Source organism: Muntiacus reevesi, chromosome 22, assembly GCF_963930625.1.
Source record: "Muntiacus reevesi chromosome 22, mMunRee1.1, whole genome shotgun sequence".
Taxonomy (NCBI): Eukaryota; Metazoa; Chordata; class Mammalia; order Artiodactyla; family Cervidae; genus Muntiacus; species Muntiacus reevesi.
Window position 1 is genome coordinate 31910374 of NC_089270.1, and position 27556 is coordinate 31937929.

General features: G+C 38.0%; 1 protein-coding gene across 2 annotated transcripts; it reads left to right on the forward strand.

Annotated features, from left to right (window-relative positions):
- Window positions 1-301: 301 nt before the first annotated feature.
- On the forward strand, window positions 302-16667 carry GNRHR (gonadotropin releasing hormone receptor). Of its 2 annotated transcripts, none has more exons than XM_065914608.1 (3): window positions 302-817; window positions 12495-12714; window positions 16423-16667. In XM_065914608.1, exons 1-3 carry the CDS (start codon window positions 302-304, stop codon window positions 16665-16667), a joined length of 981 nt encoding a protein of 326 aa, XP_065770680.1. The 2 variants fall into 2 exon arrangements, with proteins under 2 accessions (XP_065770680.1, XP_065770681.1); XM_065914609.1 differs by having other exon boundaries at window positions 12623-12714; window positions 16423-16558.
- The last annotated feature ends 10889 nt before the right edge of the window (window positions 16668-27556 follow it).

The window sequence follows — 27556 nt, forward strand, 5'->3', positions numbered from 1 at the left end:
ACTTAGGAAAAATGTGAAAACCAGGCCATCTGCTGAGATACTACAGTTACATTTGGCCCTCAGAAAGTGTTTGTCTGCTTTGCTTTAGCACCCTGTTGGATTACAAGCCCACAAAACAAGTTCACCTTGATCTTTCTGCTTAAATACAAAGCATCTCAGGGACAAAATTTGACATAAATATAAACCTGTGATGTTACCAGCCAGAGAAGGCTGAAATAAAATAGAGGACTCCAAGTGCAATTACAATAAAAAATCAGAAGTGCCAGAAACACGAGTCTTGAAGCTGTCTCAGCCATAAAGGATGGCAAGCTTTCCTGAACAGAACGAAAACCACTGTTCAACCATCAACAGCAGCATCCCACTAACTCCGGGCAGCCTCCCCACCCTGACGCTATCTGGGAAGATCCGAGTGACAGTTACTTTCTTCCTTTTTCTACTCTCCACAATTTTCAACACTTCTTTCTTGTTGAAACTTCAGAATTGGACTCAAAGGAAAGAGAACAGGAAGAAACTCTCGAGAATGAAGGTGCTTTTAAAACATTTGACTTTGGCCAACCTGCTGGAGACTCTGATTGTCATGCCCCTGGATGGAATGTGGAACATTACTGTTCAATGGTATGCTGGAGAGTTCCTTTGCAAAGTCCTCAGCTATCTGAAGCTTTTCTCCATGTACGCCCCCGCCTTCATGATGGTGGTGATCAGTCTGGACCGCTCCCTGGCCATCACCAGGCCTCTAGCAGTGAAAAGCAACAGCAAGCTTGGACAGTTCATGATTGGCTTGGCCTGGCTCCTCAGTAGCATCTTTGCTGGACCACAGGTAAACCAATATTGCAAACTTTTTGTGGAGATACAGATTTCCTATCTAAATCTGAATGAAAGTGTTGTCAAAGGTAGTATTGCATTATCTCTAGGAACTTGGGCTCTGGAAGTCAGAGTGTGGAATTTAATCATGACTCTGCTCTGTTACCTTTGGCAAATGTCTTAACCTCTCTGGGTTTCAGGTCTTGCATTTATAAAACGGAGGTAATGTCTACTTAATGCACTTTTGTAGTGATTAAATGGATAATTTGTTAAGTTTTCTATCATACTCTCTGGTACACAGTAAATGCTCCCTCAAAATGAAGCTATTCTCAAATTTGAACTCATCCTCATTTGATTCTTCCATCTACATTTTCTTTTACTCTGGTTGACATGGTAAATTGGGAGAATCTTTAGGAACAATAAAATTTGCATAGGTAAAAAGTGTGCATAACTTGTTTTATTTGGAACTTCTTGAGTCTTCTGTCATTGCAGCATAGAGAGAACTAGCCTTAATTAGTATGTTCTGCAGTTTGCAGCTGGGTGGGATTGAATAAAGAGGAATTGTGAAGCATCTTAGACTTTTGGATATTTGAACATTTCCCTGAGGTTGACTTGAGCTTTTTCTGGAGGTAGATGAGACTATAACAGGCTGTTAGCAAAACTCTACGACTGTTGGTGCAGGCAAGGCCCTCTCCTTCAGAAAGCAGGTAGACCTCCAGACTGTCTTCATCAGAGGCATCCCAGTTGATGGATCTTCAGAATCTGCCTCCTCAACAGTCAAATCTCTGAAGAAGATGACACGTTCTTGAAAATGGCAAAGATGAACAAGCTGTCTCTATGTGTGTGAATGTACCCTGTGATGAATCCAGGGTACAAGGATGTGTCAAGAAGTCGGAGTTTACCATGATCCTCCAAAAACTTGTCACTAAAAATAGAAATTTATCTAGAGATTCTAAACTAGCCAGCTGGCATAAAAACAAACAAATAAACAAGAGCTGCCACACAAGATGCACTAAATAGTTCAAGACACTAGAAAGTTAGATAACTATGTTTTCCCAATTCCTCACTTAACATTTTTTGTATATCAGTGTGTGTTTTATGGCAGAAAAAACCAAAATGCTTTGATTTCCCTGAGAAAAGTATATTAAAATTATTCTCACAGTGACTGCATATACAAGAACTAATTTAGCAAATATATGTCACTTAAATGAGGTTACTTAGCAAAGGTTTAAGCTCTGAAATTTTCCACTTTATTTCTTTGAACTATGAGTGATGTGTATTTGTGTATTGTTCAGTTTTCTTAGAGAAAATAAACACAGGCTGGGCTCCTAACACTGAATCAGGTACTGATGAGACAGACAGAAAATGCCATTCAGTTATAGAAATAAAACCTATACAAAGTGAATACAACTATGTACAAAAAAGTTTTCAAGCCTATTACCAGTGTAAGAAGAGAGAGATGTATTATTAGAGTTTAAATGGTGAAGGAAGGGTAAAAGGGTAAAAGTAGGATAAACTGAGTTTTTAAAGATGAATGTATTTGAATGGAAAAAATAAGCCAAGGATCACATGCATTTTTCAGCAAAAGCTGTAAAGTGATTAATTTTCAAAGGAGACCTGTTTGGCTGAAGTGACAGAATGACAATAGCAGGAAATTAGATTTCAAGGTTGCTGCCTTTCCTTTGAGCCCAGGGCGCACTGTTTCTTTGTCAGAAAACACTGTAATTATGTACTTGTCTGTCTTTGCCATTATGATATGTGCTGCTACAATACTGAAAACTGTTGTGTTCAATTTAATTCATATTCACAATACCTAATGAGACATCCAACAAAAATATAAATTTAAAATGTTTGGATACTCTGGTTCCTCTTCAGATCAAATAAATCTTTCACCTTTTACTAAAATGAAACCAAAGTTTGGATAGATGAATCAATGAATGGAGGTGGAATGGATGTATATAACAGAAGATAGCTGGGGGAAATTCTGAGAACAATGTGGAAGCCATATAACTTTCATGAGCCTTATGCAAGGATTAAAGTGATTTTTTTGTCTTTGTTTATTTTCAGTTTTCTGAGAAACAGGCTGTATACATCACCATGTAGGTTTAATGTGTACAGCATGATAGCTTGATTTACACATAGTGTGAAATGATTAACATAATAGTTTCAGCTAACTTCTTACATCATCTCATATTGACACAATGAAAAGAAAAGAAAAAAGTTTTCTTTCCTTGTGATGAGCACTCTTAGGATTTACTCTAACAACTTTTCTAAACATCATACATCAATGTTAACTGTGGCCATCATGTTGTACATTATTAAAATGATGTACATAAGAAAATTTACATATGGGTCACAGAATGTGGTAGAATTGACGCTATTTCATTTTATAAAACAAATGACTCATCCTTGCTTTCAGCAGCACTTTAAATTGATAAAGCACTTTGCTGTTTCCTGAAAGACCTCACATTCATAATCTTACTTGGTATTTACATTGACTCTGTGAGATACATAAAAGTTACACTATTATCCCCATTTCACAGAAAAAAGACCATTCAAAGAGAGCCTTTGGAATCAATGTCCTTCAAACCTTCTTGACAGAAATGGAAAGAAAGAAATGCACACTCCATAAAGACTTAATCGATGTCTCATAGACCTATAATTGAGAAAAGTTTTCATAAAATAAACACTCTATTCTGTTCCATTTCATTTTTTATTACTGATTACAACCAACTGATGGGTACAACCCGCAGTTTGAAAAGTATTCACTTAAAAGGATTAATTGTTTGCCCAATGCCACTTGACCTGTTGAACTCCTGTCTTTTTGTTAAGTCCAGTTTATCTTTTTATTATAGCTCTCTGCTCTTTGTCTCTGAATAAAAGAGGCTTCAACCCTGTGACTAATGTTATGTGTGCGTGATGGGGAAGACAAGAGGCAGGAAAGCCTTTTGATTTGAAGGCTGTGTGACACAGTGGATACAGCTCACGCTTCACCGCGCTCCACAAAGCCCATTGACAAAAGCACATCCTGTTGCGGCTAATTTAAAAGGAGTTTGAAAGGATGACTTTTAATTTTCATCCTTTGGTTGCTGTTGATCAGTGGCTCAGTTGTGTTCAACTCTTTGCGACCCCATGAACTGCAGCACACCAGACTTTCCTGTCCTTCACCAACTCCCAGAGCTTGCTCAAACTCATGTCCATTGAGTCAGTGATGCCATCCAGCCATCTCATCCTCCGTCATCCCCTTCTCCTCCTGCCCTCAATCTTTCCCAGCATCAAGGTCTTTTCTAATGAGTCAGTTCTTCCCATCAGGTGGCCAAAGTATTGGAGTTTCAGTTTCAGCATCGGTCCTTCTAATGAATATTCAGGATTGATTTCCTTTAAGATTGGAAATTCATCCTTCGGTATATACATGGATATTCTATCACTTGATTAATTCATGCTAGGTTGGAAAAAGAAAAAAAAAAAAAAAACTAACAAGCTAGTTGTCATGTTCCCAGGAACCTGAGAATTTATGACATTTTGCTAGAGTTCAGAATGACCAACTTTCAAACTGACCACCTTGTTTTTCCACCTTGCTGATCACCTCAAAGTTCTGTGATGATTTGGGGATATACTTTCAGAAATTTCAGTGTACTATGACCAAAATTGTATACTTTTGCATGTAATTGAATCTGTATGGAGCTTCAGTAAATGAAACATATATAAGTGGAGTTGCTCTGGTCAAATGGGGATAAGAGACCCCCAGTCTTCTGTTTGACCATTCACCAGCTCCAGTCCTAGCCTCTGAAGACCTCAGATATCCCTGCAAGTCTGAAAGACAGTGGGATTTAAACAAAGCTGGTTTCAAATCTCAGTGCTGTCTCTTATCAACTACCTGATAAATTACTTAACCAAGTTTAAAAGGGTAATTGTAAAAAGTGCTATAAAGAGTAAGATATACACAATCATATATAAGACTTTAAGTATAAAGTCTTAAAAACGCATTATTATCCATTCCTTCCCCTTTTCCTACCTTAATTATGTCCTTCATAATAGGATTTTTGAAGTCAGGAGAAAAAAGTATTAGGGAAATATGAGTATGAAAATAAAATAATTATTTAAGAAACAGCAAACAAAGCTGCTTATGTAAAGATTGCTTCATATTTCTCAAAATTATGACATTTATTCTGACTGATAAGTAAATTTGGCCAATGTCCTCCCTAGTCACTAAGCTGTATTATTCACTCTGAAAGCTTTATATGCCAGAGCATAATGATTCAAGTTTTGGAGGTATTGTTTCTAAAAGTAGGATAAGAAAGGAAGAAAAGTAGGAAGGCAGAGGAAGGCAAGGCAAGACAGCCAACAGGACTTGAAAGGATATCTGACTTAAGACTGACTGTGGTTAGGCTAGTAGGTGCATGTTAAGGAGAAAACATTTCCTGAATTTGGTGTGTCCATATCCAATTAAAATACGCAAGGTTTCTGATGACAGTCATCTAAGACCACAAGAATTCCAGAGCAGCAGATTATTTGCAGAGAGAGTTCACATCACTAGTTTCTCTGTGCTACTAGGGACAATTATATGTTGACAGCTTTTTAATTCTGTAGGTAACCCAGGCCTGCAGAGAAAATGCAGTCACCTCGATATCCCCAGGGGATTGTTTCCTAGACATCCTCCTTCCCCACCATGGTGGCCTCAGATAAGAAATTTCCCAGATGCTCAAGTCCCTTGTAAAAAATACGGTATAGCATTTGCCTGTAACCTATGTACACCCTCCTACATACTTTAAATCATCTCTAGATTACTTATAATACATAATACAATGTAAATGCTCTGCAAATAATTGTAAATACAGTGTAATATTATATAGACAGTTGCTGGAGCTTTCCAAGTTCAAGTCTTGCTCTTTGGAACTTTCTAAGAAAAATTTCCTGAATATTTTTCCATCTGCAGTTGGTTGACTCTGCAGATGTGGAACCCACAGATTTGGAGGGTCTGTTGTATATGAGTATTCCTTTACGCTTTGGTGTGAAGATGTGTGGTCTGAATAAATGCAGAGGCTTGCCTGTTACACACAGAATTTACAATGCTGGCAGGCTCTTCCGAACTTGACAGGCAGCTTGTGCATGCTCTGTCCATGCTGTCCCTTCAGTCATGTCTGACTCTTTGCGACCCATGGACTGTAGCCCACCAGGCTCCCCAGTCCATGGAATTCTCCAAACCAGAATACTGGAGTGGGTTGCCATGCCCTCCTCCAGGGGATCTTCCCGACCCAGGGATCGAACTGGCATCTCTTATGTCTCCTGCATTTGCAGGAGGGCTCTTTACCACTAGCGCCACCTGGGAAGCCCCACAAGCAGCTTAAATTCAATAAATACTCATTATATGTGTACAATATGCCAAAAATGTTACTGGAACATGGTAATAGCATACTAGTAGCAGAAATAACAATAATGGTGATGATGATTTTGATAAATAATATTCAGTACATAAATATGTGCCAGGAATTGGGTTAAATGCTTCGGTGTTGCTTTTTGTCTTTTTTTTGTTTGTCTCTGGTCATGCTGCGCACCTTGCAGGATCTCAGTTCCCCTAGCAGGATTGAACTCGGGCCTCAGCAGTGAAAGCCTAGAATCCTAACCACCAGGATTTCCAACCCACTTGGAAAATTACATGAATAGAAGAGCCTGGTAGGCTATAGTCCATGTGGTCACAAAGAGCTGGGCAGGACTGAGCTACTGAGCATGCATGCATATCATTATATCACTATGTGCAATACTGTCTCTTTCTTCCTGTAAGAGGCTAGAGAAGGAAAAGGCAGGAAAATCTTCAGGTGAGAATAGTCAAGTGAAAAATATGGCATAAATTTATAAATATGTAAACATGCAATATATATTTATAAATTCTGTGCCTCAAAAAAATTTTAATAATGGCTCTGATTTATATAGTGCTAATTGTGGGCCAGGCATTACTCTAGGTGCTTTGCAAGTATTCACTTGTTAATTGTCATGACAGTCCCTAGAGTTAAATACTATGTATATCTCCCTAGCCCACCAGGTTCCTCTGTCCATGGAATTCTCCAGGCAAGAATACTGGAGAGGGAAGCCATTCTCTTCTCTAGGGCATCTTCCCAACCCAGGAATCGAGCCCGGGTTTCCTACTTTGCAGACGGATTCTTTACTGTCTTAGCCACCAGGAAATCCCAAGAGGAACCTAAAGCACAACATCTAAAGATAATCACCTTTGGAAGGATTAAGTCTTGGTGTCACTAGTACGGAGTAAGGCAAAGGTTAAAAATTACATGCTAAGAGGAATAGCATCTGTAAGGGACTGTAAAGGTGAAGAACAGACTGCTATTGTTTAGGGCAAAATAAAGGAAACACTGATGAGAACCAGGGCCAGGCATGAGAGAGGAGAAACAAAGAAATTTTTAAAATAACATCCAAGTATGAAAGAATCACCGGAAGTAAAGTGTATCCCTGTTTTAACCATTCAAATGAACATGGTCTTGGAGTTGAAAATAAACTGAATGAAGCCTAAAACAAATTAGTTTGTGGGTGAGTAAAATTCTGAATTTTCATAACACTATAACTCTCCTTCAGAACTTGTCACAGTGTATTGAGTATTACAGTTGTCACATACATGGGGTATCTCCCCTAAGAAATATTTAATTCTTTGATAGCACGATATATTTAGTTCATCTTTCATGACAGAGTGTACCTAGTATAGTTTTATGACCAAGGAGTTGCTTTAAAAACAACCACTCATTACATAAAGATGAAAACCAAATTCAAATCATAGTACTATAAAGTCCTTTTTATCGAAAGATTCATCATTATAACTTAAAAATATAAACTATTAAAGTGAAAATGTGACCCAATGCAGAGCAGAAAATCAAATTCAGATTATCTGGTTCCAAGGCTGACTAGGGAGGTGGAAAGAAAAAAGGATTTTTAAGAATTAGAAGACTCTCAGGGTCTATGTGGAAAAACCCTTCCAAAGATTTCAATTCACAACACCTGTTGGGTCAAATTCAAAACTCAACTTTATATAAGGTCAGTTTGCAAAGAAGTATGGAAAACTGAAAGGGTCACTTTGTAACATGGAAAAAACTGACCTGGATCATAAAATAGAATTAGCTGAACTTGCTTTTCTTGACTTTAAGATCGATAATATGATCATTCGGAGAAGGCAATGGCATCCCACTCAAGTTCTCTTGCCTGGAAAATCCCATGGACGGAGGAGCCTGGTAGGCTGCAGTCCATGGGGTCACGAAGAGTCGGACACGACTGAACGACTTCACTTTCACTTTTCACTCTCCTGCATTGGAGAAGGAAATGGCAACCCACTCCAGTGTTCTTGCCTGGAGAATCCCAGGAACTGGGGAGCCTGGTGGGCTGCGGTCTATGGGGTCGCACAGAGTCGGACACGACTGGAGCGACTTAGCAGCAGCAGCAGCAGCATGATCATTGGGCGCCCTCTAGTGGATTAACTTAAAATTCTTGTTTGCCCTTGAAGCTGAAAAGATCAGAAACTGAAAATCAGCATTTTAATTACGAATAAAAGAAACAGGCTTGTATTTTATATTATACGTACTTAGATCTTATTATATCTGTATTTATTTTGTTTATTATATTTTATATTTATTAAAGTTTTTCTACTCTACAAGCAAAGAGGAAAAACTATTTTTTTAAGGTATACTCTTTCCACCCTGCCACCCCCAAAAAGGAAAGAAATTCTGAGTTTATTAAATTAATTAAATGTAATTTAAGTTTACTTATTCAATCAACAACTAAATAAAATGAATTCTGTCCCTCACTTGCTTAAAACTTCAAAAAAAAAATCTTGCAAACATTTTTGCTTGAATTAACTTGTTATCATTTTTAAAGCTCTTGGGCACTCTTATCTCTTCATTTTAATGATGTTTCAACGTAAAATGAAGTTTTTCAGCAGTAAATTTTTGAAATTATGAGGTAAGAAGTGTGCTTGACAAATTGGGAAAGAATGAATAAATGTCAACTACAATTTGTTTGTGAAAACCACTTGCATTTTTTCCTTAATTGTTGATTCAACTAGTTCTTTTTTTAATATAATTTCACACTTAGGGAAAGGTTGCAAGACTCATACAAAGATTTCTAGGGTACTTTTCCCTCAGATTCCCCAAATATTAACATTTTGCTATATTTGCTTATTTGTTTATTCTCTCTCTTGTATGTATGCTTTTACGGATTGTTTAAAAATTCAGACATGACGTCTCTCTCAATGCCTCAGTGTATTTTTTCTAGCACATAAGCGCAACATAAAGTATCAAAATCAGGAAATTAACGTTAATACAGTACTTCTGAGTGCCAAAGAATTGATGCTTTTGAACTGTGGTGTTGGAGAAGACTCTTGAGAGTCCCTTGGACTGCAAGAAGATCAAACCAGTCAATCCTAAAGGAAATCAGTCCTGAATATTCATTGGAAGGAATGATGCTGAAGTTGAAGCTCCAATACTTTGGCCACCTGATGTGAAGAACTCCTTGGAAAAGATCCTGATGTGGGAAAAGATTGAAGGCGGGAGGAGAAGGGGACAACAGAGGATAAGATGGTTGGATGGCATCACTGACTCGATGGACATGAGTTTGAGCAAACTCCAGGAGTTGGTGATTGACAGGGAAGCCTGGCGTGCTGCAGTTCATGGGGTTGCAAAGAGTCAGACATGAGTGACTGAACTGAACTGAACAGTACCACTGTTTAATCTATATGCCCTATTCATATCTCAGCTGTCTCAATAATATCCCCTTTAATGAAAGAAAATTCAAGATTATGCGAGAAGTTCAGTTGCCTTGTCTCTTTGCTTGCATGTTCAGTCGTGTCCAACTCTTTCTGACCCCATGGACTATAGCCTGTCAGGCTCTTCTATCCATGAAATTTTCCAGGCAAGAATACTGGAGTGGGTAGCCATTTCCTACTCCAGGGGGTCTTCCCAACCCAGGGATCAAACCTGTGTCTTCTGCATTGACAGGCAGATCCTTTACCACTGAGCCACCTGGGAAGCCCCGTTGTCTCTTTAGCCTCCTTTAAACTAGAACAGTTTCTTGGTCTTTCTTTGTATTTCATGACACTGACATTTTTGAAGAGTGCAGACCAGTTATTTTGTAGAATGCCCCTCGATTTGAGTTTGTCTGATATTTTCTTGGGGGTAGATTCAGGTTGTGCACTTGTCAGCTGAAAAAAAAGATCTACAACCTAAAAGTTGAGAAATATGTTTTATTCAGTAGACTTTTGAGAACTTAAGCCTGGAAGAGAGTCTCTTAGATTGCTCCCAATTCATAAAAGGCAACGGAGGAGCCAGGATTTTTTAATAGGAGGCTTCTTTGCAGCAAAAACCTGTAGTCAGAACATCAGAAGATTATCACTAATTAAAGAAAAAACATACATCTCAGGTTAATGAATGTCGGACAGGAAGATGCAAGAGTTTGGGCTTATTTAAATCATTCCTTTGATACATCACCTTAACTATCTAAGGCCACGTTTCTACTTTTCTCCATCCCAAATCCACTCCTTAGGGAGCACTCCTGAGGGTGAGTGCAGTGGCTAATAGCTTGATGAACACAACATCTTTTGTTTACTGATATTGTAGGTGGCATTCTTTGTCTACATCGTTGCTGTTCAGCCGCTCAGTCGTGTCCGACTCTTTGAGACCCCATGGAATGCAGCACACCAGACTTCTCTGTCCTTCACAATCTCTCAGAGCTTGCTCAGACTCATGTCCATTGAGTCAGTGATGCCATCCAACCATCTCGTCCTCTGTCATCCCCTTCTCCTCCTGCCTTCAATCTTTCCCAGCATCAGGATCTTTTCTAATGAGTCAGTTCTGCCCATCAGGTGACCCAAGTATTGGAGCTTCAGCTTCAGCATCAGTCCTTCCAATGAATACTCAGGATTGATACCCTTTAGGCTTGACTGATTTGATTTTTAACAAAAACATCAAAGAGGTGACTCTGAATTCCTCTCAATGCTTTCTAGAAGGAAGCAGATGCTGTCAATCTGTCCCATTATTGGCAATGTTAGCTTAATTATTTGGTTATTTCTCTACTGCAAAGTTATTATTTTACTGTTTATAATGCAATGCATTCTACAGGTAGATACTTTGAGATGACATAAATGAACTACTTTCCTCAAACTTACACCCATATTTTTACCATTCATTGGTGATTCTTGCCTGAATCAATTACTATTACAGTGATTACAAAATGGTAGTCACTACTTCCATTGTATCTTTTACATTTACTAGCTGACTTTCTATAGTAAAGAGCTTTTTCCTTTCCCCATGTATTTGTTATTGTTGTTTTGTCATTTACATCAGCATGGGGTCATGGTTTCTTTCTTTATTTGAACTCTTATTCTTTTCTATCAGGGTTTGTTTGTTTTCATGCTTAAACTATCCCAGATTTGGCCAATGAGAGCTCTTTTAAGCTGGTACCTGAAATTTTTTCACATGCTCCATCACTCTCTGGGCATTTCCAGACTTTTTGGCACAGCATCTGTTCCAACGACTTATTGTGCTTTGATTGCCCCAGCCTTGGGATTACGCACTTCGCCAATGAGCTCTGATTCCTTTTGGTAGAGAATGATACTAAAATTAAATCGAGGTGTTGAAGAGCAGGGTATGCTCACTGCTACTTAGATGACATTGTATATGTCTTAGATGTAAGTCTTAGACGACTTAGCCTCTCTCCACACAGAGCCAGAATAAATGTATGTACATACACACACACACCTTCAGATAGAAATTTTCCTTCCTCTTTTCTTACTACTCTACAGGACTCCAATGTGTGGTCCACAATAGTTTATTCAGCTGCTGTTCTATGGATTGGTATTTAGATTATTCTCAATGCTTTTCACTTATAAACAATGCCTCAGTGAATAATCTTATGCATATGTATTTTCATATAATGGAAGTAGGGGTGTATCTTCATGGTAAACTCCTGAATGTCAGATTGTTGAGTCAAAGGTAAGTACAAATGTATACTAATTATTGCCAAATTCCTCTCCTTAATGATTGTACCAATTTGCATGCCCATTAACAATGTATGAGAGTCTCTGTTTCCCTATAGCCTTGCCATGAGAGTGTGTTACTGTTTTTTTTTAATTTTGCCGAACGTGATAGTGGGAAATGGCATATCATTTATCGTGAGGTTGAAAATATGTTTTTATATGCTCAAGGGTCACTGTTATACCCTTTTTTAATGAACTGTCTGTACATGTTTCTGACCATTTTAATGAGATCTTATGTTTCAAAAATAAAATTTAAATATTTATCTTGAGGGCATATTCTAAATGCCAGACAGTTTTTTGTGCTGCAGATTTAACAATAAAATCACTTGCAAAAATTTTACTCATCATGATAGCATCTGAAATTTAAATACAGAGGAGGTTTAAATCTTTGGTTGGAGATTGTTCTGCAAGGCTGAAATAATTTCGGAAGAAATTCAAAATCCTACAGATCCATTCACATTACTCAAACATATTTTAAGTAAAGATCCACTTACAACTTTTTGTAGAGAAGCCAAAAGCCAAACGTCAAGAAGCTTAGCAGTTGCTTTGGGTAACAACATGTTAGACGATTAGTACAATACAGAAGAGAAAACTTCTGAGAAAACTTGCAAATATTGTTTGACAATAAGCAACTTCCCTTTTTAATTTTTAAAATTTTCTCCTACAGTTATACATCTTTGGGATGATCCATTTAGCGGATGACTCTGGACAGACTGAAGGTTTCTCTCAATGTGTAACACACTGCAGTTTTCCACAGTGGTGGCATCAAGCCTTTTATAACTTTTTCACCTTCAGCTGCCTCTTCATCATCCCTCTTCTCATCATGGTGATCTGCAATGCAAAAATCATCTTCACCCTGACAAATGTCCTTCATCAGGATCCCCACAGTATGTATTCCTCAGATTAATCGTGGGTGGACAGTTGTTAATGGCAATACTCCAACCAGAGAATTGGAGTGGCACTTGCTGTGCCAGATACTATTTTACCTATAATAGTATTATATTGTATTGTAATAGCATTGTGATACTATTATGAGCAACTTACATACATTAATTAGCTCTTTCAATATTCAGAATCACCCCACGAGGCAATACTTTTATTATCCCCAATTTAGAGATGAGGTAATTTAATATCTCCCCATATTATAAATTTACAGCATGGAATTAAAGCTAAAAGGACAATTACTTCAGTTACCCAGCAGAAGCATGGGCAAATTGTTCCTGCTGGTTCATCACAACACTCTATCAAACACCTGATGCCTAAAATATAGCAGAGTACAACTCTTAATATCGTTGCCAATAGACTTGTTAAAGTTAAGCTGTTCTGTATCACATTCAAATCTCCTGTGTCCACACGGTGTATCCACACACTATGCACACATTTTGGTGTGTGTGTTGAGTGTGCTAAATATTATGGAACATGCAATTGACTATTTGATCTTTCACTCCATGCACATGGCTGTACCATTTTTGCTCCAAGAATCTGTTGCATTCTCAAAAACAAATGTATGAATTTTTAAAATTTTATATTGGAGTATAGTTGATTAGCAATATGGTATTAAGTTCTGATGTATAGCAAAATGATTCAGTTATACATACACATGTATCTTTTTTTCAAATTCTTTTCCCATTTAGGTTATTTTAGAACAGAGTTCCCTGTGCTATACAATAATCCCTTGTTGTATTCCTCATTGTAATACAACTATTCCTTGTTGTAATACAACAATTCCTTGTTGTATTCATCCCTTGAATGAATACCTTTTTCCATCCCCTCACATTCAGTCTGTGGTGGTGGTTGCTAAGTCTTATCTGACTCTTTTGTCATCTGTATGTATCCCTAGATCTGAAGTGTGTCTCTTGTAGACAGCATATATATGGGTCTTGTTTTGGTATCCACTCAGCCAGTCTATGTCTTTTGGTTGGACTGTTTAATCTGTTTACACTTAAGATAATTATAGACATGAATGTTCCTATTGCCATTTTGTTCATTTTGGGGGGTTTGTTTTTGTAAATTTTTTCCTTCCCTTCCTATTTTGTTGTCTTCTCTTGTGATTGATGACTTTCAGTTCAGTTCAGTCACCCAGTCATGTCTGACTCTTTGGGACCCCACGGACTGCAGCACATCAGGCTTCCCTGTTCATCACCAACTCCGGGAGCTTGCTCAAATTCATGTCCATCGTGTTGGTGATGCCATCCAACCATCTCATCTCATCTCATCTCATCCTCATCTCATCTCATCCAACGCTTTTCCTCCTGTCTTCAATCTTTCCCAGCATCAGGGTTTTTTTCAATGAGTCAGTTCTTCGCATCAGGTGGCCAAAATATTGGAGCTTCAGTTTCAGCATCAGTCCTTCCAACGAATATTTAGGACAGATTTAAGACTCACTTCAGTATTGTGTTTGGATTCCTTTTTCTTTTTTGTGTGTGTTATCTATTGTATATTTTTGGTTTGTGGCTACCATGAGGTTCTGATATAGCAGCCTATATATATAAACAAGACTGTTTTAAGTTGCAGTTCTTTTAATTTCAAATGCCTTTCCAGTATCTTGCATTTATGCTCTCCTCACAGTTAATGGTTTTGATATCGTATTTGTCTACAGATGATTTCCTACCTTTATTGTATGTTTGCCTTCACAAGTAAGCATTTCCATTCATAATTTTCTTGTTTCTAGTTGTGACCTTTTCTCCCCCTGGAGAACTTCTTTTAGCATCTGCTCCAAAGCTGGTCTTGTGGTGCTGAATTCATCTAGCTTTTGCTTGTCTGTGAAGCTTTTGATTTCTCCATCGAATCTGAATGAGAGCAGAGTATTTTTGGTTATGGGTTCCTTCTTTTCATCACTTTAAATACAGTAAATCCTCTATATACAAACCAACTTGTGAACTTTCAAAGATATGAGTGTGCCTTCACACATCCAATCACATAAGTTAGTTCATGAGTCTAGTGTGCGAAAATGGCAGCCTTCCAGAGGACTAATGAGTCCTTGGACTCACTGTACTAATTGGACTAATGAGTAGCAATGAGCATTCCCCAGAACTACCACAGTCGGTGTCCCTGTCCTCACACTGAGTCACAACCACCCCCTGCCTCCTCAGGAGACCTCCAATACTGGCAGGCAAACCTAACTCAAGAGTCTTATGAGGTCCCCATTTTTAACCTGGGTCCTAGCACTCACAAGACTTTGTGTGTGCCCTCCAATAGAGGAGTTTCTGTTTCCTCCAGTCCTGTTTAACTCCTAAGATCAAACCTTGCTGATCTTCAAGGACAGATTCTCTGGGGGCTCCTCCCAGAGACCCCCAGGTTGGGGAGCTTGATGTGGGACTCAGAACGTTCACTCCTGTGGGAGAATTTCTGTGGTCTAATTATTATTTTACAGTTTGTGGGTTACCCACCTGGTGTGCATGGAATTCGATTTTATCACTATCGCACCCCTCCTGGAGAAGGCAATGGCATCCCACTCCAGTACTCTTGCCTGGAAAATCCCATGGACGGAGGAGCCTGGTGGGCTGCAGTCCGTGGGATCATGAAGAGTCCAACAAGACTGAGCGACTTCACTTTCACTTTTCACCTTCATGCATTGGAGAAGGAAATGGTAACCCACTCCAGTGTTCTTGCCGGGAGAATTCCAGTGACGGGGCCTGGTGGCCTGCTGTCTATGGGGTCGCACAGAGTCAGATACCACTGAAGCGACTTAGCAGCAGCAGCAGTACCCCTCCTACCATCTCATTGTGTCTCCTTCTTTATCTTTGGATGTAAGGTATCTTCTTTGGTAGGTTCCAGTGGGTTTTTTGTTGTTGTTGTTGATGATTGTTCAGCAGTTAGTTTTGATTTTGCTGTTTCTATAAGAAGAGGTGAGCTAATGTCCTTCAACTCCTCCATCGTGTATTATTCCTTAAATGTCCTTAATGCTGACTAGGATTCTAACACCAATCCACTGCACGTGTTTCTTGCCTGCACCAAGCTTACATCACTTCCTATGATGGCAACAGGGCTTCCTGCTTGGTCAGTCAGGAAAGGTGAAAAGTTATAAATTTATAAAATAAATGTTGCTATGTTGGCATAACAACCAAAAGGGAGATAATTAAATTCAGTTCAACCTCAGTCTACTCTCTTAAATTTATATTTGAAGAATTTGAGTAACCTCATATTTCAAATCCTTATTCGTTTGATGGAAAATTAACTTTAAGAGCATTACTATCTTTAATATTTCTATTTATTATGTAGCAGAGTGGAAAACTTGAAATATAAACATGCTTTGCAAGCATGTGTCATGTTCGACTCTTTGTGACCCCATGGACTGTAGTTACGAGGCTCCTCCGTCCATGGGATTTTCCAGGCAAGAGTACTGGAGTGGGTTGCCATTTCCTTCTCCAGGGGATCTTCCCGACCCAGGGATCGAACCCAGGTCTCCTGTATTGCAGGCAGGCGCTTTACCCTGTAAGCCACCAGGGAAGCCCATTGTTATTATTAAAAATACTAACAATTTGCCTCCATTATATTCACCAGGTTGAATTACTACTCTCTCTTCCTTTTTCTCTATTTTGGCTTTGTAATAAAACTGATCATTAAAAACACCTTCTATTTTCTCTGTTTAAAAGAACTACAACTGAATCAGTCCAAGAACAATATACCACGAGCTCGGCTGAGGACCCTAAAGATGACGGTTGCATTTGCCACTTCGTTTACTGTCTGCTGGACGCCCTATTATGTACTTGGAATTTGGTATTGGTTTGATCCTGACATGGTAAACAGGGTGTCAGATCCAGTAAATCACTTCTTCTTTCTCTTTGCTTTTTTAAATCCATGCTTTGATCCACTTATATATGGATATTTCTCTCTATAATTGTTAGACTGCATAGAAAGTCAAAGAAAGGCAAAGTGATGAATTTCCCCTTTTGGCAATGAGAAACACAAAGCATATTTTGACATATTTACATATAAATAAAGCAGAGTTTAATGTAATATTACGCTTCTTCCTTTAAAAATCACAGAAATTCAATTACAAGGAAAAGATTTTTTTCAGGAAAAATAATGAAATATTTTCACTTAATCACACATTTCTGAATTAATCTCTTTGCTTTCTGAACTCCTATAACACATTATATGGATTTTTTAGTCACTTTATTCTTGTATAATAATATATAAATATTTAAAATAGCCACGGCCTAAGGCAAACAAATGCTAAAAATTAACACTGAGAAACACAGACCTTTTACTGCAAAGGGGCTTAGCAACAATTACAATCTTATGCTAAGATAATAAATACATAAAGCACAGATAGTATTTCCCCTGCTCATATGATCAGTTTTTCCTCCTGTGGGTTAAGAAAAATTGCAATGAATCTAATTTTTTCCTTGGCTTCAAAAGCATTCTGACATTTGGAGTATTCAGCAACCAACCCACTGTCCACTCCTTCAACTTGACAAGACTTATAGTTCTCCTTCATCCCATTCTTCACCTGGTACAGGTTATGAAGTACCTCCATATAAAAGGGAGTTTCAGAGGGGTTCAGATTTGGACTGGGGGATAGAACATTACTGTCAGCTATGTGGTCTATGGACTTTGTGGTAATTAAGTGCAGTAATAACAACATTGTTTTAATATACAATCAAGAAAAGATCTATAGTGATTATGTTTTATAAATAATATATCCTCTCTTTCAAGATGATGGATTTTTTCTGTCTTCTGATCTGTCTAAATTCATAATCCACAAATCACTAAAAAAAAAAAAAAAGAGAGAGAGAGAGTGATCAAGCAAATGCACAAGCAAAATATTTGGTATGTAAAATGAACTCTGAAAAACCTCAGTCTCACTATTACAAGTCAAAAGAGTAATAGAGGCAAGGCAGAAGAGTATTAGAAAAAGGAAAAGAAAACCTCTCTGTAAATGTGTAACTAACATCCACTGATATTCGCATTAAATGGTATGGTTTCCAAAATATGTTGGCACAATACCTCTTTTAATTCAGACCTGTTTCCACACATTCCATGAAAAGGGGAATAGGATGAAAGGGTTCTTTAGTATCCACTAAATAAGAAAACTATATAAGGGACTTAAACTCAACCACTGTTTAGTTTTTTAAACAGGTAAAATATTACTTTATTCACATGTGATATGTACTGCCACATTGAAGTTGAAATGCAATTTCCACACATTCCAGGCCTTGTGTAACCATGGAAAGTAAATTGGTAATCAAACTAACGGTAGGTCTTTACTTTCCTTATTTTTCTCTCCTTATACTTTGTCTTTTAGTTTTGTAGGGTATGGTGTTTTTTTTTTCCCCACATTCTATATTATTTTCCAATTCTGTCTTCATTAATTGAATTTCTTCTACTTTTTTTCATTCATATCTTCTTTTTTACTAAACTCATACCTTTAATTAGCCAATCAATGACCCAACTCCACAACTGAATTAGGCTCGACTCATAATTTGTAAAGTGCTAAAGTACACAAAGTTAACTTTAAAGGTGTGTATTATTGATACCAAGAATATATAGTTCTGCTAGATGACAAAAGAATATATAGATAAGTCACAACAAAATCATTCTTCTCCCTTGTCTCTTTATCATGCGTATTCTTACTCATAAACTTATAACAATTCTGATGTGTGGATTTAAAAGCAAAAATATATGAGATACAATCTAAGGGCTTTAGTAGATATGTGTTTATAAAACATATGTCAGTTTGGCTTTGTTCATGGAACTGTTTTTAGAGAACATATTTAGATATGTTCTCAGGCATTTTTTTAAAAATATATTACCTAAAGGGCTATTCAAAATCTTTGTGCAGGTATTTTTAACCTGTGCTCCATGCACAAAACTATTTCAATGGGATACCTTTTCTTTGATTCCTATTTCTATTATTTTACGCACTTAAAAACATTATCCTAAGAGGAGTTTATAAGCCAAATCAGGCTGCCAAAGAAGCAATGTCACACACAAAAATTAAGAATTCCCAACTGATCTTGTATATTTATAAAGAAGTTTATTATAAAAATGTATCAGAATGTATTCACCTGTTTGTACAGTCATGACCACATGGACTGTGTTTACATATGCATAATAATATTGAAACTGAATTTCAATTTGATCACTCATCATGTTAACCTTGGAAACTCTCTTAAGGCTACAAATGTATGAAAAACTTTGCAGAAATAACTATATTATATAAAATATTGTGGTATGTAAATTATAATGTGAATATGGATGTAAACCAAAATTAATAGTGCAAAAGGTAAATGTAACTTTTAAGTTAAAAGTATGTCACTCAACAAAGAGTATTTAATATTTGATATTATAGTCATTTACTCTATTTTCAGGCATAATAAAAGATGAGGATTCCTTGTATCTTCTGTAATCAAATGTATCAGATAATTAAGAGTCTATCTTGGCTATCTTTTCATCTATTTAGCATATATAACTGGTTAAAAAATGAATTTCCTCTTGCAATTCAATTTAATTATACATAACATGAACAAACAACAATGAATTAAATAAAGACTGCACAAATTCAACTTCAGTCTAAAAAACAGAGATGTCATAGCTAAAAATAAGCAAACCGAAAATTGTTGAGGTACCACAAACATTATCTTCCCAGGAGCATAAATCAGTGTAAATGAACTAGAAAAAATTTTAGGTGCCCTGGTCTCAGAACTTACTTGGTAGCCTCAAAGAGATATTTGTGTTAAAATACATTTAAATTTCATCTGTTAAAATACATCTGAAATTCATTTGTTTTATCTTTAGCCTAGTTTCAGTGTCAAACCAATTCCTAAAGCTTGTCTAACTACTATAAATTGTGTTTTTGGAAACTAAATAAAATTCAGATTCTAATCTCTAATTAGGATTCATTGATTTAAATTTTTAGTTTTTTTGGTTATTAAGTTTAAAAATTAGGTATAAAACAATTAGCTTAATTTTTAAATTATATAATATACAAATTGCATGCATAGGAACAACAGAATGTATGCAAAAAGTGTTGACATAGTTCTCTCTCATTTTTAAAAATTTTTTTTCTTGTGAATACCTGTATCCCAAATTTCCAAAATAGACATATATTGCTTTTGTAATGAGAAAAAGGTAAAATAAATACTATATGTGTGTGTTTGTATGACTTTTGTTTTGTGCTGTTTCTGTTAGAGTGCTTTCTGTTGTAATAGAAATGTCAGACTAGAGATTATGTGTTTTCATTTCATGTTACAGGAAGTCCAGAAGAAAGCATGCAGAGTTGGTTAGCTCAGAGCTTTGAATCATTTTCTGTACTTCCTCTAGGCTTTACTTTACTGATTAGAAGTTAGTTGTCACCTACTAGGAGTCTCAAAGGCATAAAGAAAGGATGGCCTCTCACTGTGCTTCTCTCCTGGCCAGAACCCTCAGCACTTCTTCTTAAACTGGCTAGAATTGGAGCACATGACCACCCCTAAACTAATCACTAGCAAAGGAGAAAAGGACCACCCTAAACACCTTAAGCATATGTTTTATCTTACAGAGAGCAGCACTCGGTTTCCCCGAACATTTAGTCACTTGATTTTTTTTTTTTAATCAGTTCTTTTTTACCCTATCTTTCTCTCTTATTCTTTTGTCTTGTTTTGTGAGAACAAGAGGGGACTGTTTTGGGGATCAGAGGTCAGAAGTGCCAGCTATAATCACCAATTACCTTCTCAAAATCAGAACTAAGTATACCACAAAGTTTAAATAGCACACAATTTAAACAAAAAGAATAAAGGCTAAATATAGTAATTACATGATAGCAATTAAACAATAAATGTAGCCCTAAGGGAAAAGAACGGATTTTATTATTTTTCAAAATCAAAATCCAACGGTGGTCCTAAGATGGCAGAGGGATAGAATGGGGAGACTACTTTCTCCCCCACAAATTCATCAAAAGATCATTTGAACGCTGAGCAAATTCCACAAAACAATTTCTGAATGCTGGGGGAGGACACCAGGCACCCAGAAAGGCTTCTCTTCGGAAGGAGGTAGGGCAAAATATAAAAGATAAAAAGAGCAACAAAGGAGTTAGGGACAGACACCCATCCTGGGGAGGGAGTTGTGAAGGAGAAGTTTCCAAATAGCAGGAAACCCTCTCACTGGTAGGTCTGTGGAAGTTTTGGAATCTCGGAGGGCAACATAACTGGGAGGAAAAAAAAAAGAACCCACAGATTACGGGCCTAGCCACGACTCCCAGCAGAGAGGTAGCCCAGACCCTTGTGTCCACCAGCAGCAAGCCGGAGGAGAACAGGGAGGTGCAGGCTGCAGGCATAGGGTGGGGACCAGGCCTGAATGCCCTGAGGACAATCTGAGGGAGCCAACATGAGATAGCAATCTGTACTGCAAGATAAAAAATTAAAAAAAAAGTGAAGTTGCTCAGTCGTATCTGACTCTTTGTGACCCCATGGCCTATAGCCCTCCAGGTTCCTCTGTCCATGGGATTTTCCAGGCAAGAATACTGGAGTGGGTTGGCATTTCCTTCTCCAGGAGATCTTCCTGACCCAGGGATTGAACCCAGGTCTCCCACATTGTAGGCAGACACTTTACTGTCTGAGCCACCAGGGAACTGCAGGATAGCCAGAAGGAAAAAAAAGAGAGAGAGAGAGAGAACTTTCCCGTGAAAATCTCAGAGGCACAGCCTGGCCCTCTCACAAAACAAAGGATTGAGCAAATAGTAGAGGAGAGCTAGCCGCCCCGGGGCGGCCCCTCCCCCCACTGGAGCAGAGAGGCAGGCAGAGCCGGAAGGCAAAGGGCAATCTTGGCTCCAGAGACTGCATCCTCTACCAACCTGTGAGCAAGCTCCCAGTTACTAACGAAGTCTTGCTGAGATCCTGGATGGTTGACATGTTATGAGGGTCGCAGTCAGAGACCAGCTCCCCAGAGGAGACACACAGCACACCTGAGACAGCGCTCTCACTGTGCACCCAGGAAGCTGCCAAGGGGCTGGGACCCGGGAGGTGATAAGATGCACCGCCCAGTTGGGAGAGTGCACTTGCCAAGCACCTGGTCGCCTGAGCTGTTCGGACCTGGGAAGGGCACAAAACGCAGGCCCAGCCAAGTCTGTGCCCTTGTGGAGTACCTGAGAACCTGAATCTGAGTGGCTTAGACCTGGGAAGTGCACGCAACCCAAAGCCTGCTTTAGACAGTTACCCTGCAGAGCAACCTGGAGCCTGAGCAGTGTAGACCGGGAAAGCACACACTCTGTGAGCGGCGGCAAACCCAGTGGCCAAGATACTGTGAGCACTCCCCACACATGCCAGTGAGATTTGTTTGCAGAGTTCCTCCCTCCCTGCAGCACAACTGAACAACTGAGACTAAATAAGTGACCACCTTTGCCCCCTTGTGTCAGGGCAGAAATTAGACACTGAAGAGACTTGCAAACAGAGGAAGCCAAAATAAACAAAGAGGGAACCGCTCTGGAAGTGACAGGTACAACAGATTAAATCCCTATAGTTAGCATTGACTACATTGGAAGGGGCCTATAGACTTTGACAAGAAGTATAAGCTGGACCAAGGAATCATCTGAAACTGAACTGACCCCACACTGCCCTCAACAGCTCCAGAGAAATTCCTAGATATATTTTACTATTATCATTTTTTAAAATTTTAAAATTTTTTTAAATTTTAAGTTCTTTATTACTCCTTTAATTTTCATTTTTATAACCTACTAATACCTTGCCACCAAAAAATTGATGCTTTTGAACTGTGGTGTTGCACAAGATTCTTGAGAGTCCCTTGGACTGCAAGGAGATCGAACCAGTCCATCCTAAAGGAGATCAGTCCTGGGTGTTCATTGGAAGGACTGATGCTGAAGCTGAAACTCCAATTCTTTGGCCACCTCTTGTGAAGAGTTGACTCATTGGAAAAGATCCTGATGCTGGGAGGGATTGGGGGCAGGAGGAGAAAAGAACAACAGAGGATGAGATGGCCTGACGGCAACACCAACTCGATGAACATGAGTTTGAGTAAACTCCGGGAGTTTGTGATGGACAGGGAGGCATGGCGTGCTGTGATTCACGGGGTCACAAAGAGTTGGATACAACTGAGTGACTGAACTGAACTGAACTGAATATCTTGCCAAAAAAAAAAAAAAAGACTCTCTTTTTAAAGCAAATTTCATATATATTTTTATAATTTTTGTGATTTTGTTTAATTTTTTAAATATTGTATTTTCAAGAGCTTAACCTCTACTCCAGATTTTTAATCTTTGCTTCTTGGTTTTTGTTATCAATTTTGTACCTTTAAGAATCCAATCTTCAGTACCCATTTTTACTTAGGAGTGTGACTACTGGCTTGATTGCTCTCTCCCCTTTTTTACTTTCCTTTTTCTCCCCCAGGTCAACTCTATCTCCTCCCTTCCCCATCTCTTCTCTACCCAACTCTGTGAATCTTTTTGGGTGCTCTGGACTGTGGAGAAAACTTAGGGAATTGATTACTGGCTAGATTGCTCTCTCCCCTTTTGATTCCCCCTCTTCTCCTCCTGGCCACCTCTATCTGCCTCCTCCCTCTTCTCTTCTCCATGTAACTCTGTGACCCTCTCTGGGTGTCCCTTACTGTGGACAATCTTTTCACCATTAACCTAGATGTTTCATCATCAGTGCTGTATGGATGGAGAAGTCCTGAGGCTACTGTAAGAAGAAGACTGAAAGCCAGAGGCAAGAAGCTTAAATCCAAAACTTGAGAACACCAGAAAGCTCCTGACTCCAGGGAACCTTAATCAACAAGAGCTCATCCAAAAGCCTCCATACCTACACTGAAACCAAGCTCCACCCAAGAGCCAACAAGTTTCAGAGCAAGACATACCAGACTAATTGTCCAGCAACGCAGGAACATATAACCCTGAGCATTAAAATACAGGCTGCCCAAAGTCACACCAAACCCATGGACACCTCAAAACTCACTACCGGACACTTCATTGCACTCCAGAGAGAGGAGACCCAGCTCTACCCACCAGAACACCGATGCAAGCTTCCCTAAACAGGAAATCTTGACAAGTCACTCATCCAACCCCACCCACAGAGAGCTGGCTCCACAATAAAGAGGAGCCACAAACTTCCAGCATACAGAAAGGCCATCCCTAACACAGCAATCAAAACAAGATGAAAAGGCAGAGAAATATTCAGCAGGTAAAGGAACATGATAAATGCCGACCAAACCAAACAAAAGAGGAGGAGATAGAGTCTACTTGAAAAAGAATTCAGAATAATGATAGTAAAGATGATCTAAAATCTTGAAAACAAAATGGAGTTACAGATAAATAGTCTGGAGACAAGGATTGAGAAGATGCAAGAAATGTTTAACAAGGACCTAGAAGAAATAAAAAAAGAGTCAATCAATAATGAATAATGTAATAACTGAGATCAAAAACACTCTGGAGGGAACCAACAGTAGAATAACGGAGGCAGAAGATAGGATGAGTGAGATGGAAGATATAACGGTGGAAATAAAATGAAGCAGAGAGGAAAAAAAAAAAAGAATTAAAAGAAATGAACACAACATCAGAGACCTATGGAACAATGTCAAATGCCCCAATATTCAAATCACAGGAGTTGCAGAAGACCAAAAGAAAGGCCATGAGAACATACTTGAAGAGATAATAGTTGAAAACTTCCCTAAAATGGGGAAGGAAATAGCCATCCAAGGCCAAGAAACCCAAGGTGAAACACCTCAAGACACATATTAATCAAATTAACAAAGATCAAACACAAAGAACAAATATTAAAAGCAGCAAGGGAAAAACAACAAATAACACACAAGGGGATTCCCATAAGGATAACAGTTGATCTTTCAGTAGAAACTCTTCAGGCCAGAAGGGGATGACAGGACATACTTAAAGTGATGAAAGAGAAAAACCTACAACCCAGATTACTGTACCCAGCATGGATCTCATTCAAATATGAAGGAGAAATCAAGTTTTACAGACAAGCAAAAGCTCAGAAAATTCAGCACCATCAAACCAGCTCTTCAACAAATACTAAAGGATCTTCTCTAGACAGGAAACACAGAAAGTTTGTATAAATGTGAACCCAAAACAACAAAGTAAATGGCAAAGGGACCACACCTATCAGTAATTACCTTAGATGTAAATGGGTTGAATGCCCCAACCAAAAGACAAAGACTGGCTGAATGGATACAAAAACAAGACCCCTATATAGGCTGCCTACAAGAGACCCACCTCAAAACAAGGGACACATACAGACAATAAGTGAAGGGCTGGAAAAAAAACATTTCACACAAACGGAGACCAAATAAAGCAGGAGTACCAATACTCATATCAGATAAAATAGACTTTGAAATAAAGGCTGTGAAAAGAGACAAAGAAGGACACTACATAATGATCAAAGGATCAATCTAAGAAGAAGATTTAACAATTATAAATATATATGCACCCAACGTAGGCACACCACAATATGTAAAGCAAATGCTAACAAGTATGAAAGGGGAAATTAACACTAACACAATAATAGTGGGAGACTTTAATACCCCACTCACACCTATGGTTAGATCAACTAAACAGAAAATTAGTAAGGAAACACAAACTTTAAATGATACAATGGACCAGTTAGACCTAATTGATATCTATAGGACATTTCACCCCAAAACAATCAATTTCACCTTTTTCTCAAGTGCACACGGAACCTTCTCCAGAATAGATCACATCCTGGGCCATAAATCTAGCCTTGGTAAATTCAAAAAAACTGAAATCATTCCAAGCCTCTTTTCCGATCACTCTGTGGTAAGATTAGATGTCAACTACAGGGAAAAAAAACTATTAAAAATACAAACATATGGAGGCTAAACAACACTTATCTGAATAACCACCAAATCACAGAAGAAATCAATAATGAAATCAAAATATGCATAGAAATGAATGAAAATGAAAACACAACAACCCAAAACCTATGGGATTCAGTAAAAGCAGTGGTAAGGGGAAGGTTCATAGCAATATAAGCTTACCTCAAGAAACAAGAGAAAAATCAAATAAATAACCTAACTCTACTAAAGCAACTAGAAAAAGAAGAAATGAAGCACCCCAGGGTTAGTAGATGGAAAGAAATCATAAAAATTAGAGCAGAAATAAATGAAAAGAAACAAAGGAGACCATAGCAAAAATCAACAAAGCTAAAAGCTGGTTCTTTGAGAAGATAAATAAAATAAACAAACCATTAGCCAGACTCATCAAGGAAAAAAGGGAGAAAAATCAAATCAACAAAATTAGAAATGAAAATGGAAAGATCACAACAGACAACACAGAAATACAAAGGATCATAAGAGACTACCATCAGCAACTATACGCCAATAAAATGGACAACTTGGAAGAAATGGACAAATTCTTAGAAAAGTATAACTAACTGAACCAGGAAAAAATAGAAGATCTTAACAGACCCATCACAAGCATGGAAATCGAAACTGTAATCAAAAACGTTCCAGCAAACAAAAACCCAGAACCAGATGCCTCCACAGCTGAATTCTACCAAAAATTTAGGGAAGAGCTAACACCTATCATACTCAAACTCTTCCAGAAAACTGTAGAGGAAGGTAAACTTCCAAACTCATTCTATGAAGGTCACCATCACCCTGATACCAAAACCAGACAAAGATGCCACAAAAAAAGAAAACTACAGGCCAATATCACTGATGAACATAGATGCAAAAATCCTTACCAAAATTCTAACAAACAGAATCCAACAACATATTAAAAAGATCATACATCACGACGAAGTGGGCTTTATCTCAGGGATGCAAGGATTCTTTAACAATCGCAAATCAATGTGATACACCACATTAACCATTGAAAGATAAAAACCATATGATTATCTCAATAGATGCAGAAAAAGCCTTTGACAAAATTTAACACCCATTTATCATAAAAACCCTCCAGAAAGCAGGCATAGAAGGAACATACCTCAAAATAATAAAAGCCATATATGACAAACCCATAGCAAACATTACCCTCAAAGGTGAAAAATTGAAAGCATTTCCCATAAAGTCAGGAACAAGATAAGTGTGCCCACTCTCATCACTACTACTCAACATAGTTTTGGAAGTTTTAGCCACAGCAATCAGAGAAGAAAAAGAAATCAAAGGAATCCAGATTGGAAAAGAAGTGAAACTCTCACTGTTTGCAGATGACATGATCCTCTGTATAGAAAACCCTAAAGATTCCACCAGAAAATTACGAGACCTAATCAATGAATATAGTAAAGATGCAGGATATAAAATTAACACACAGAAATCCCTAGACACTAACAATGAGAGAACAGAAAGAGAAATTAAGGAAACAATTTCATTCACCTTTGCAATGAAAAGAATAAAATACTTAGGAATAAATCTCCCTAAAGAAATAAAAGACCTATATATAGAAAACTATAAAACACTGATGAAAGAAATCAAGGATGACACAAATAGAGGGAGAAATATACCATGTTCATGGCTCAGAAGAATCAATACAGTGAAAATGAGTATACTACCCAAAGCAATCTATAGATTCAATGCAATCCCTATCAAGCTACCAACGGTATTTTTCACAGAACTAGAACAAATAGTTTCACAATTTGTATGGAAATACAAAAAAAAACCTTGAATAGCCAAAGCAATCTTGTGAAAGAAGAATGGAACTGGAGGAATCAACCCGCCTGACTTCAGAATATACTACAAAGCTACAGTCATCAAGACAGTATGTATGGTACTTGCACAAAGACAGAAATATACATCAATGGAACAAAATAGAAAGCCTAGAGA